The sequence below is a fragment of the Centruroides sculpturatus genome, unplaced genomic scaffold, assembly GCF_000671375.1.
Source record: "Centruroides sculpturatus isolate CEXI.00-Female unplaced genomic scaffold, Cexi_2.0 scaffold174, whole genome shotgun sequence".
NCBI lineage: Eukaryota > Metazoa > Arthropoda > Arachnida > Scorpiones > Buthidae > Centruroides > Centruroides sculpturatus.
This window is the reverse complement of record NW_019384420.1, coordinates 455766-470353: the sequence shown is the minus strand read 5'-3', so window position 1 is coordinate 470353 and position 14588 is coordinate 455766. Positions and strand designations below refer to the sequence as shown.

At 28.5% G+C, this 14588-nt stretch overlaps 1 protein-coding gene across 1 annotated transcript in view; it reads left to right on the top strand.

Moving 5' to 3' along the window:
* The window catches only part of LOC111619351 (solute carrier family 12 member 6-like), a 124964-nt gene that overhangs the window by 58994 nt on the left and 51382 nt on the right, over positions 1-14588 (top strand). Inside the window, exons 6-7 of the mRNA XM_023361061.1 lie at positions 4191-4321; positions 7393-7628. Coding sequence (XP_023216829.1) covers positions 4191-4321; positions 7393-7628 — 367 coding nt within the window. The remainder of the gene's footprint in view (positions 1-4190; positions 4322-7392; positions 7629-14588) is intronic.

Sequence of the window (14588 nt, the reverse complement as noted above, 5' to 3'; positions counted from 1 at the left end):
TCTTTTACATAAAATTTGTAAATATATATATTATATTACAAAAAATAAATTTCTCATAATTCATATACTAACTAATACAAAACAACTTAATATAAAAGTAATAGCTTAGTACAGATCAAAAGAATAGAGAGGTTGTGGCCGATATTTTCAACGCCAAAACATGTACGTCGGACGTTCAGCATCCCTTCCTGTAAGCCTAGAAGTTTGACAATGGCGTTTGGAACGTCAGTGGAATCATGCTCGACATTCCAAGCACCATTGTCAAACTTCTAGGCTTACAGGAAGGCAGCACTGAACGTCCGATGTACACGTTTTGGCATTGAAAACATTGGCCACAACCTCTCTATTGACTATATGAATATCCTTAAATAGAAATATATAATAAAATAAATGGAGAAAATTTAGAAAATTATAAAAAGAACCAATTCAGTTCATATTTATAATAAAATAGTTCTACAACTGACAAAGTAATAACTCATAACAGAATTTCTTGAAGGTTACTGCCTGAGTTAGTGTTACTTTGTAAGCTATAGATTCTTTCATCATGAATGTAAACTAAACTTGTTTGGTACTTGTGGATTATCCTCCCACAGATTGCATTGTATATCGTTTTCCAATGTCATCCATCATGCTCTGTTGCATGCTTACAAAACATCATAGACAAGTTTGAATGGGTAACCAAATAAAATAAACAAATACAAACATTGTTTAACCCAATCTTTAAGATTAATGTCAAACGATTGCTGGATTATATCTGGCTATATTATTGCTATTTGTATATTAATATTAATTATAATCATTAAATTTATCAAGAGATGGTGTCTAATGACTATCTCTAGGTGAAATTACTTAACATTTAATTATTAATAGTAGCATTAATATGGCCCAATATCATATGACATTAATCAAATGAAATAATTAAATCCTTTGATCTGTATAAAATTTTGTTAAGATTGATTTGTTTCAACGACATATTCTGATATAAATGAAAAATACTTTTAAAAGAACTATTTTTTAAGAAATCAAACATACCATACAGTCTTTGGTTTGAGAATGTACTGTATTGATGAGACAATGTATAGATAATGAACTATTCGTTCAATTTTTGAAATTAATGAATAGTTTATGTCTGAAGTTGATATTTGTATGCTACAGGAATATGGTATATTAGATTTTGAAATCTTTCAACTTTTAAAACAAACTTATATTTAAAGTAGAAATATCCAAAATGTGGGTGTAACAAAATGAATGTTGGTATGATGATGGTATCAGGACAGACAGACAAATTCAATATGGTAAAAAAGTACAAAAAAGCACAATATTTATTCAACATGAATCAACAAGAAAACAACTAAATTGGTATATTGCTGAATTTGTACAGAGAAGACCATTTTAAACGGAAAATAAGTTTCATGTACTAGTGACAATTATTGTTAAAAAATGGCTAGCCTATGAAGCAAGTTCTAAATGAAAGAAAGTATGAGTAAGTTGTATTACTTTAAAATTCAATTCAAGCAGTAATAATTAAGTTTTAATGTAATAACAACCAAAATTATTAACTGTACTATTTTAGCAAAATTGCTTTGAAAAATTTCAAATAAATTTTAAATTTTTATTTTTGAATAGCACGATATTTTATCTGATTGCAAAATATGCTATGCAACACAATGCAACATTGGAAAGCAACATTCAATACAATGTGATGAAACATGCAGGAGGATAACTCATAACTACATAAATATGTAAGTAGATAAATACCCTTGTTTTTTTATAGTTTATTAAATTTTTAGAATAAAAAATGATAATACTATTTCTAAGTGTTTTACAATATTTGTGAATTTCATTATTATGTAAATAAATGAAAGGCATAATTTTAAAAGATTATTAGTGATGTATCTGCAAAACATTTCAAAACAAACAGCTTTAATAATATATATTTGAGATTTGTTAATTTTGTTTTTTTTGCATAAATCCAACATATCAGNAAATGATCTGTTATAAATTAATCAATCAATTCCCTAGATTATCAATATTATATATATTACAATATAAATAATAATGATAATCTAGGGAATTGATTGATTAATTTATGACAGATCATTTTAATATCTACTTGAAGCAAAGTTTCTTGTCTTAATTGACAAAATATTCTTCCATAATTTTCCTCAAATAATGCAGAAGTTTGGATTAAATTGCTCCCAGATAATTGGAACTATAGCATAAGAGGGATACCAATTCATTTATTTGACTGATTTTAAACTTGGTAAAGAATATCTTAATGAATTAAATTCAATGCAGATATTTTTTATAAATAATATCAGTATCTTTGGTGAAAAATTCAAAGAATATGGCAATAAAAAAGAAAAGAAAATTTAAATACAGAGACTTTGTAAATGCCCTGGTATCAGACACTTAAGTTAATACCTCTAAATAACTTGAATATAAATTTATCAAAATGAAAATGTAATTATTTTAGAATTATTTAAAAATAATAATATAAATCAATAAAATTTTTCTAAATTTATTAACAGTAGAGCATTGTTTGTCTCTGAAGGTATCAGGTCAAAAAGATATATACTGTATAATCTCCAAATAGCAAGATTGGAAATACGGTTATTCTTTCCTTTTGAACTCTGCAATATCCCAATCAATAATCAAAGACCAACTCTCTCTAACCCATAGTAACTATCATTCTTGGTACAGTACATTGACCTACTTAGAATTCCATCCATTCAACCATACATGTCACTATCTGTTAATTTTAATGTTAAACGACTAATAATCCAACTTTTCTTAAATAAATATTCACTCTACATTAATAATATTTATATAAAATTCAATAATAATAAATGTTTTCTATGTAACTCTGACAAATTTTCACCTTTTCACTTGTTATTAAAATGTTTAAAACTTAATAATATACGTGATCAATATGAAATTGTTCATATATTCAATAGCAACTTGCAACTTGATCTTCTAACAAATTTAAACAATATTAATAAAAAAGGATTTACATAAAATTTATAATTATTTTGTTGAAATAATGGATATATATAGAAACTTAAGCTAATATCTTAAATATGTTTAAAAATAATCCTTTAAAATAGTAACAGAATAAAAATAATTACTTTAATGTATTTATACAAAACTCTTGTTATAATATAAATGTTTACCATGAAATAAATGTATAAATTAGAAAATAATAAATGACTTTTAATGACCTAAACACTACTGTAAAACATAAATGTAAATCTATTCAACTTATTTGATTGTATTCCCCCTGTAACAGGGGAATTATTCCCATTTGCTAATAAAGAAATGATGATGATGATGATATTTTCAATATTAGTCTTATGTAAGAAAATAATCTCCGAATAGCAGACACCATTGGACAGAAGTTTGTCCACTATTCGGAGGTACATGCTGGTGGCCATATTGTATTTTAACCTGGTCATTATAAAATGAAGAATACAGTGGATTACAAAAACATCAAATTTGTGTTAGGAATGTGAAAATACCAAAAAATCTAATTATATATATATATATATATATATATAATTGTTTATATATATGTATTTTAACCCAGTCATTATATATATATATATAATGACTGGGTTAAAATGCAATATAGCCATCAGCATGTACCTCTGAATAATGGACAAACTATTCGGACAAACTATTATATATATATAATTAGATTTTTTGGTATTTTCACGTTCCTAACACAAATTTGATGTTTTCGTAATATATATGTATGTATATATATATACAGTATATTATTTATCTTTTCATCTGTAGAAATCATATTTTAATCAGATTATAAATAGCAAGCACTATAGGATACTTTACTAAATGGAGCATAAAAATTATGACAAAACATAAACTTTAAGCAAAGAGCTGAGATTCATGTTGATATATACACATCTGAAAGAAAACTGACTACTAATGCACACCATGGAATATAATGCTCATCTGATGATTGACTTCACATCCATGAATGGAAAAAACAGCATCTATCCATTTTGATGCTTGTCTGACATTAGCCTAATAATACTAAGAATTGCATGTTTATTTTTATCTTGATTTTATTGAAATTATTATACATATCTGTTACTATATTTTAAAAATTTAATATAAATTATCATATTTATTAAATGCTGACAATAGTTATTTTTAAATTTCATTTTAAGCTGGTGGATCATATTTCATGATATCTAGAGCCTTAGGTCCTGAATTTGGTGGTGCTGTAGGAATATTGTTTTATTTAGCAACATCATTTGCTGGAGCAATGTATATTACTGGTGCTGTTGAAATTTTTCTTGTAAGTACATATTAAAAATGTTTATTTCTAATACTTTAATTTTAATAATAAGATATGTTAAGAATTTTAAGCATTTTTAAAATTTGACAGAATCAACTTTTAAAGATTTAAGAAGAAAACAGTTTAAAAGTTACAATTCAAATTATAGAATCTAAATTCACAGATAATATTACAATTACACGTATATATTAATACACACACAGGTAAAGAATTATTTTTGAATGATGTCACTAAATAAAAGTGATTTAAACAAAAAATTTTGAAGTATTTTATGATGAAATTGATACAGATAACAGATTGATAAGAGAATTTCAATTTCCATACAGGAATGGTATTAGCTATTATTCACTTATTTTTTATATAATTTTTTCAGCTATTTTAATGTAATATAATCCAAATCTTTCCGTTAAGTCTTTGTTTTAAACAGACTAGATATGTCCATTATAAGGTTTCAAACAAAAATGATCACTTTCAACCTTGAATGGCAGATTTATCTCCTGGCTATAAGTCATAAATGAATAGATCACATGTTAGATACATATTGTTTCAAAGGTAACAAATGACATGTGGTTAACTTAGAGCACGTCTGTTTTAATTGATCTTTCTCACATTTAATAACAATTATTATTTAAACTGACTCCAGAAATTAAATCTTTCCTAATTTTCAGTGAATAAATAAAATTACAATTCTAGTTCTATTGATTAGTCAAAATTATAGATTCAAATTTTATTCTGTTCTGGGCACAGGGTTTTTAAAAGGATGGTGTTCTAAACAACAATATTTTTAATAATGTAGTTATTAATTTTTAACACATTGTAGCAGACTAAGGAAAAACTAAACAGGTGCAAAATACAGTTATCCCTTGTGTAATGGTAGTTAGATTCCAAAAAAGTGCCATATTATGTGAATCCATGCTATATGTTTTGCACTCGTCCTCTGTTTCATAGAGTTAGGTTCCAAAAGATAACTAAGATAACTATATATACCAAAAGTATACTATTCTTTTTTGTTACTAAGAGAAATATGTTTACGAAAGTAATCAATAATTTATTTCCAATTGATAATTAACTAACAATCACAATTAAAAGTATTGTATTATGCATTAATATTAATTTTAGTTAAACCAGATTGTTTTCTTATTACAATGTATCATTATTTTCTGAGCTTTTTTGTTGATCTTGACAAGAAATATCAGCAGCATCTTCATTTTTTATTTCTATCATAAAAAGTTTTTATGGATGACAAAATAAAAGCTGTTATTAATCAAGAATTTGTTTTAGTGGGTCATATTTGTTCAGTTGATTACTGAATGATGGATTCCCCCCAAAATTTGTTTGAATACCAAATTGAGTTGGAAACAGTTTCCAACTCAATCATAGACAAGTAATCATTTGTAAAAATGACAGATAAAATATAGAGACAGCTATATTTTGTTTGTCATTTTTACAAATGATTACTTGCTTATAGTTAAAAAAAATTAATAAACACTTACTTAAAAATTTTAAATAAACTTTACTAAATACAAAGATTAATCTATAAAAACAAAACACAGTGACAATTTTAAAGGCTAGTCTGAAAGCAATGACAATGAAAGAAAGCTAGGATAGAGGTGTGAGGTCAGCCGATTAGGGTGAGGGTTTTTCGACAGCCGAGCGGTCCTTTCTGTCGTGTGGGCGCTGAATGACTTTCTGAGACAGGTTTACCATCTTTAACCCGTTTATTATATAACAAAAAATTCTTACAACGTTCTTCAAATTTTCAACGTAACACAGCTCGGGGAGCAAATTAAAAGTTCCTTCAAGGGTCTGACTTTCTCCGTTTGGTCCTTCGATGTCGTACGTTGAGATCAACGGCCCCGGGGCGTGCGGCACCGCTTCGGCGAAAGTCTCTGGTGAAAGGCAAATCTGTTCAAATCAAGACGTCACGGGAGAACGACAGTAAGTCACAGGAGTTGACGAATCGGTCGCTGTTGATAAGTAGGATCACAAAAATCCTGGAGAGGAGCACCAAGAACCAAGAACCTTTGTCCCTTGAATCGCACGGTTTTATAGATTTCTTAACCGTCGTCGCCTCTCCATTGGTCTCTCATAGTCACCTGGTGACAATTCGAAACCTAATGAAGGGCACGGGAGAGGTCAACGTTGCGACTGAATATGATTCCTCTCTCTCGTCGCGTTTTCCTCGAATTTATCTGTTTCCATTGTTTAACAAATTTACGAAAAAAAAACAATTGCATTGTTCAATCGAGACACCTAATCCATTTCCTTAGCGTCTGAAAAGGAGCTCTTTATTTTAAATCAACACCCATAATTCGGACCTCTCAGTCGACCCCTGTTCGGGTCCTCACAGAGGAAGAAAAAAATTGTACTATCAGTTTTCCTTAAAGTAAACCTGACAAAAGGGACAAAACAAACTGAAAATTTCAATATTCTAAAATTCATGGGCAAATTTGAGACAACACACATGCTTATTTGAATAAAAAAATATATAAAATAATGGCGTTTGACACTTAAAAATTGTGAAATTTTGTACAGAGGGCTTTCCCAAATTCTCAAACTGTCAGAGTGAAACCATATTGTACAGGGAATTTCCCCAATTTTCGAACCTTGATAGAATGAAATCATGTTATAGAAGTGCTGTGTTGTATGAGGAATATTTATATATATTTTATATACAATATACTGTTTAATGGGAGTTATTAAATCTTGGTCAATAATATAAGCATATATAATAGCACATTTCATTAAGTTACAACTACTGAATTTTACTTAATTTAGTTTGCTTGATGAATAAAAGTAAACTAAATGTAAAATTAGTAGTATATTATGAAATTAAATTAAAATGAAAATGATAGTTGTAATGATCTCTTTTTAATTAATAATCAAACTTTTTTGGACTTTTGTATTACATATTGTTTAATGTACTATTTATAATTTTATAATAATAAGAATGCTTGTTTATAATTTATATGTAATATTGATTTTTTNTCAAGCTTCACCACAAGTATAAATTTAATTTATCTTTTTTTTCTTTTAATTTTCTAAGTTAAATATATTTTTGTCGTTTTCAGAATTACATGGCACCAAGTTTAGCTTTATATGGAGATTTTCGTAATGACCAGGAAATAATGTATCATAATATTCGTACTTACGGAACCATCCTTTTAGTACTTGTTGGAATTGTTGTCTTCATTGGAGTTCGATTTGTTAGCAAATTTGCCCCTATTGCTCTCTTCTGTGTTATTATTTCTATTTTATCAGTATATATTGGAGTGTTTACAAATTATTATGGAAATGATCATCTGTTGTATGTATTATCATTTTATTTTTTTGTCATAATAATACTAAAATTATAATAACATTTATTTTTATCATAATATCACTAATAGATGGCTTCATGTTTGTCAGAATCTATAATAATAAATAATCAAACATGCAAAATGAGGAACTTAAAATTTTATCTTCAAATTTAATGAATTAATATATTTTTTCATAAATCTAGAATTTTTATTAGTCTTTAAAAAAGCAGAATTTGAATTGAATCTATTAAAGACATATTAATCAAAATTAAACATTTATTAGTGAATTTGTGATATATACAGCTGTCCCTTGATAGTCCGACGTTTTGTAATCCGACATACTCAGTAGTCCGACGCACCTCCCGTCAAGGTACCCCGTCCCCATTACATGTCTGCTCGCACAGAAGCATGTTGCGACGTGAATCTCCCCAACAAATTCTTACACGATGACACACATTTCGTGTGTTTTCTGTGAATAGTTCTGTTCGAACAGTTGGAGTAGGGAATATTGTAGGCTACTGCTAGCAAAACAATGCCAAATATGTAATCACTTTTGGTAATCGGATACTTTTGGTAATCCAACACCTCTTTGGTCCCATACCTGTCGGATTATCAAGGGACAGCTGTAATTGGAACTTATAACAATTATCATTTTTAAGTCTCTGGTTATATTTTTAAATGTTAATTATTTTTTACAGTTTAATGTAACAATATATTAAATTAGAATATAAAATATTTATTTAACATGATTATTTATCAATAAAACTAGAACATATAATAATTTTTATATATCATAAGTTAAAAATTTTTCTATTAATGTATTATGGTATTTTTATTGTACTGTATATGATTGTTCAAGAATAATCATATACAGTACAAAATGATTACATATTACCTACATTTTATGTAATGATTTTTTAATGTCTTTTAGACATAATGAAATATAATTGACAGTTTTGTGGAAAAGATATGTTAAACAATATAATAATTGCCATGGTGGTGAGATCATGTAAGGAACATGATCGATTGAATTTGAATTGGTGGCACATGTGTCTCAAGGAAGAGACTGTTGGCTAAATCACATGATGTGGCAGACCTGGAATAGAGCTATGACTAGCATAGCCTCTGATTGGTCAGCTGACGGCTGTTGATGACTATATAAGGTCGACATGGAAGTGGAAAATTGGAATTGAATCCGTCTCACTGACCGAGTTCTACTATAACCGAAGAAAGTGTTACTGCTAGCCAACTGTTCATCAGCCATTGTAAGGTGTCTTCTTGACAGACAAGTTTGGGAGATAAGAACTGTTGAAACTATTCATTGTGTTATTGGCATACCGAACAGTCGCCAATTGTGAAACTGTATAATTTTTAACTTTACTATAACAATCATTTAAAATTAGACTCACTTCAGCCATTAACTGCTGTGAATTAGATTAACTCTTGAATATCGACTGTTTTCATAACCCCTTCTGGGTTTTTCCTCAGGCTTATTTCAATTCCAAACCAGCTGGATCTTCTAAAATGAACATGAATATAAAATTCAAACATAATTGAATGGTGAGACAAAGATTTAGAATAACATCCTTATGTTCATGTGTTCCCGTAATATGTTTGAATAAGATTGAACATTAACCATCGTTGTCGATAAACAACTAGAATATCAAATTCAAACTTAAAATGAAAGAGTATTCAAACTCATCCTCGTACTCTTTCATTTTAAGTTCAAATTTGATATTCTGGTTGTTTATTGACAACACACAAAACCCTATTACAAACTTATAGGACAGATTCTTTAAGAAAATGTTCAGTAATATTTTTTGAATAAAACCTTATTAATAAACCTATTAAGGAGTTATTGATATTTAATGTTCAGTGATGTCATTCCCAGGTTTTTGTATGAATGAGGACAAATTCAAGTTTTATTCTTTTATTTAAATTGAAAGGTTTTTAAGAAAAGTAGATTCATATTAAAATTTTGTACTTTATTTTTATGTATTTGAAACCAATGTTCTTTTTATAAAAATATGTAATACTTTTTAAGTGTTTGTTTCACTTTGCATCCTGATCTACTACAAGAGCTGCTCAATACAGCAATCTGCAACATCTATGCAAACATTGTATCTGTGAAGTGTGTTTTAGTGTACTGGTATATTTGGTAAACTGCTCAAAAATATTTGGTGTATGTGGAATTTCTTGTGCCAGGACCATAATTTATGCAAGCAGATCTTCTTCTGACTCTACGAGATCTGGTAAACAAGACTCCTTATTTGGCCCCAATGGAAAAAGCCAAGTAGAGTTAAATCTGGTGATTGCAAAGGCCAAGGTATTGGCCATTTCATCCTATCCATCTTCTCTTGAATGTTTGATTGAGATAATTGTGGATGGCATGTGCAAAGTGTTGCAGTGCATCATCATATTGAAACCATATTTGTTAAAGAATGTACAATGGCACATCTATTAACTCTGGTAGCACTTCTAGGAATGTCAAGTACTTGTACCTGTTAGGTGGAATTGGAGGCATGACCCAACCAAATGACCAGCAATGATACCTGCCCCATATATTGATGCCAAAATCCATTGGAATGCATAGCATACAGGTTTTCTTCATCCCAAATGTTCTGAAGTTCTGTTTCATGAATTGAGAACAGCTTCCCTGGTAAATTTGGCATCATCTGTGAGCAAAATTACTATAGAAACTGGGGTGTGTCTACCAGTGTAGAGAAACCATATATAGCAGATGGTGCAGAGTCAGCTGGATTCATTTCCTGTATCTTCTTGAAGTGGTAAGGGGGAAGTTGATGTTTATGCAGAACATGTCAGACAGTACTATGAGCCACACCTATACCACAAGCAACAGTTTAGCTACTTGTCAAAGGGACATCTTCAACTTGATGAAGTACGGTCTCATTAAGATACGGTGTGCAGCACTTCCTGGGAGTACTGAAATTGGCTTGTTTTCTTTGAAGTTACTTGTTTCTCACAGCCATTCATTAACTCTGGCAAAAATGACATGTAATGGAGTAATACAATGCAGAAAACACTCTTGATAAAGGTGGTGAGCAACTCTTTCATTACATCAAGCTTCACCACAAATTAACATCATGTCAGTGTACTCTTCAAATGTGTACTTAGACATGTTACCTATTGAGAACTCACTGGCAAGTGAATTCTAGTTCAAAGTAATAAGTATTTTATATGTGCAATAGAATACATGCAAAATCAGATGATCTTTCTACTGTAATGTGATGCAAGCTCCCTCCATATTTTTTTTTTAATACTTGCTGCCAGAGCCGTAACTAGGATTTTGGATGCCTATGGCCAGGAATAAAAATGACACCTTTTTAATTTTTATTATTAAAAAAATAATTTTATTCTAAAAAATGCTTTTGTAAAAAAATTATCTAATGGCATTTAAATACTATACAGTAATACCCGTACTTACACAATAGGTGGGACCGAGCGATAACCGCGTAAGTCGAATTTGCATAAGTCAGGGTATAATTTTGCAATTTATGTAAAATCCAAGTCGGATGTATATAAGCTAGTAAATGTTCTCATTAATCTTATCTCGTCTTTTGATTTATTCATGGTTAAGAGAAATCACCACATAGAGTCTCTCAAGTCTCCGTAGATATAACAAACACAGATATAAATAACACAAAATAAATTGTAGCTATGTGTCGATTCCGCGCGACACATCCGAACATGTAAGCTGAACAATAGTGTGGGGGGAGTGAATAATCAAGAGTTGTTGTGGCGCTCAAATAAAAGATGAATCAACAAGATTTGAAAATTGCGTAACTCCGGGTTTGCATAAGTCGGGGTAGTGTAAGTCGAGGTATTACTGTATAAATAAAAATATATAAATTTTTTTGTGTTATTAATTTCAAATACATATTATCCTGAAACCTTCTCATTGGCACCTTTATTAAATCGGCGCCTATGGCAGGGGGGCCACATTGGCCATACCCTAGTTACTGCTCTGCTTGCTGCATGATGGTAATAATTTACTTAAAAAGTAACTTTTTAAATGAATACAATAAATTTTATTTGTTTTAATGAAAATAAAAGATTACAATAAAAAAATATATGCATACTTTTTATTCTTTTCAGATGCATCAAATTCCAGAATGACATGAATTTTAAGCATTTATAACTTCTTAATAAATGCTTTATTCGAAAAACATTACTGAACATTTTTATCTTAGTTTTTCTAAAGGAATCTGTCCTATAAGTTTGTAACAGGAATTTCAAAACACACCATATATTTCTCAGATATGAATATTTGTTTCAGCTTACTATTTTTGGCTGTTTTATATNAAGTCAATATTTCCTATCTCATCCTGATGTTATATTTTTTCCGAAATTGCATCAAACAAACATAGATTTAGAAAAAGTACACCGTTTGCCACCTTTTGCTGATTGGTTTGTGTTTACAAATAATCGAATTATATATGAATCAATGAAATGCCGCGATAATTTAAATTAGCGTAAATTTTGAGCTTTTTTTTAAGGCTTCGAGCAGACCATGTTATGTGAAATCAGTGTTAAGTGAGGCAGCACTAAGCGGGGTCTTACTGTATAACTCAAGATAATGAGGTTCTACTGTATATATCAATTTTAAGTATTTAGAATCTAACTTGATAAAACAATTTAACATCAATCCAATTTGTCATATTGCCTACATGGTTTATTAAAGAGTAAAATTAATTAAAATTTATAATCAATTTGGCAAAATTATTCTGCATATACAGTGAAATAATATTCTAACAGTTAAAAAGAAAAATTAATATTTGTGTTTCGTCTAAACAAATTTAAAAGTCAATAGCATATTTAAAAGATTTAGATTAAAAACCATTTAAATAAAGTACCCAAAATATCATAAAATTTGATCTCTATTTTCATTTGCAAATAAGTTCTATAATGGAAGGAAAAAAGTTTAAAATACTTACATATACAACCAATCAATCTCTTGTCCAACATTGAAGGAATTTCTGTAGGCTTATCTTTTGTTCCAGGACCTCTCTTATATACACGCATATTGAAGGGGTCCTAAAAATTCAGTTATTCACTAATCACATAAAACAAATTATATGAAAGTAAATATTTTGTTATTTCATCTATCTAATCACAAGGATGTAATTCTAAAAGTATTGAATGTATGAAGTCAATTTTGAAAGATTTATATTCATTCATAATAATAATGAATTCAAAAATTAATTTTCTTAAATTTAAAATATTTATTACAGTTGACTTTAAATTATGAGAAAAATGTGGTATTATCTATATTTAATTTGGTTAATGTATGAAGTCAATTTTGAAAGATTTATATTCATTCATAATAATAATCAAATTGATTTATAATTTTCTTAAATTTAAAAAACTTTTATCCATGATTTAAGAATTAACAGGCACTGTACAGCTGGTCATTAGGAGCCTGAATGATCGGTCACCACCAGTAATTTTATCAAATAAATTAAATTACCCACTGAAAAGTTTTTGTTAACAAATTAGTCAGTTTTTTTATATATTTAAATTATTGTTATAAAATAAAAATAATTATTACATTTGATAATGCTTAGAGCCAGTCCCCAGATAAATAACATGAAGGAGATATTAGATGTAGGAACATACACTGTTACTGCCACTTGCTGCTAGTCAGTGCATGGAAATGCATGAATTTACATAACATTGGGTCAGTTCTATCAGTTCCCAACCCTGTGTGCTCTTAACTGCTTAAGCGTATGTTAGTAGACTTTTACAATCTTTTGTGATTTATATTTTTTACTGTTTCATTAATTCACAATTATTACATTTATTTTTTCCCTTTTTCAATTTCATTTTGTGATTTATAAATGTACAGGATGATCATAATTAAAGATCAGCTGTTTAGAGCTCTCTGTAGAAAGAACTATTAGATAAATTTCAACCAAATTTAGTATACATAATGTCATATGTATGCTGTTTTGATTTCCAGAAAAAACATTTTACTTCACTTTGGCCACTACAGCAAAATTTGCTACAGCTGTCTCATTAATATGCATATTACATATTTGTTAGAAAATATATTGCATATTTTCTAACAAATTTCAGGTATAAAAGGAATTGCAAACCATTCTCCATACATATCAGAATTGCAAATGATGTATGGAGTGAATGCAGTTTTTACAGTAGTGATATCAGAGCCTTTAAATCATCATTTCCACATTTGTATTCACTTCTACAATTGAAATAAAATTATTATATTTTGTTTAAGTTCAAAATTTGTTATAAAGCTTATGTAATAAGGACATTAAGAGGTCAGCAGTGCCAAATTTCACATTTTCAGCTGAATTTTAAAGTGAAATTTTTTCCTGAAAATTGAAACTGCATACTCAGGGCAGTGTGTATACAAAATCTGGTTGCAATTTGCCCCAATAGTTCTTTCTACAAAGAACTTTGAACATCTATTCTTTAATTATGATCATTCTGTATTGCTTATGAACAATTTTTACTCATTTTATCAGATTTTTATTTATGTATGTTTCAATTTTAAAAATCTATTATATATTATTATCAGTTCTCATTATATTATATTATATTATTGTTCATATTACTAAATTATTAATGCTGATGCTTACTGTAATTGCATATTTTAAACTTGCCTTTATGGTATTCTTCATAACTTTGCTGATTAATACTGTAAACCAGTATAGACTGTATAGACCAAATAAACTGTTCAAAAATAGGCATTTTATTTATTATTTTTTTTTAATATTAAAATACTGATTTACTATTGTTAACCTTAATAATAGAAAACTTTTTTTTTTTTAACCTGACCCCACCACATTATTGACTGAAAAATGCTGTTTTTATACAATTTTTAATCTAATTAATTACATTTAAAAAGTTTTTCTGTTATTATTATTATTATTATTCTATTTTATATTATTATCTTTCACTGGATAGAGGTCGCTTGGTAAAAT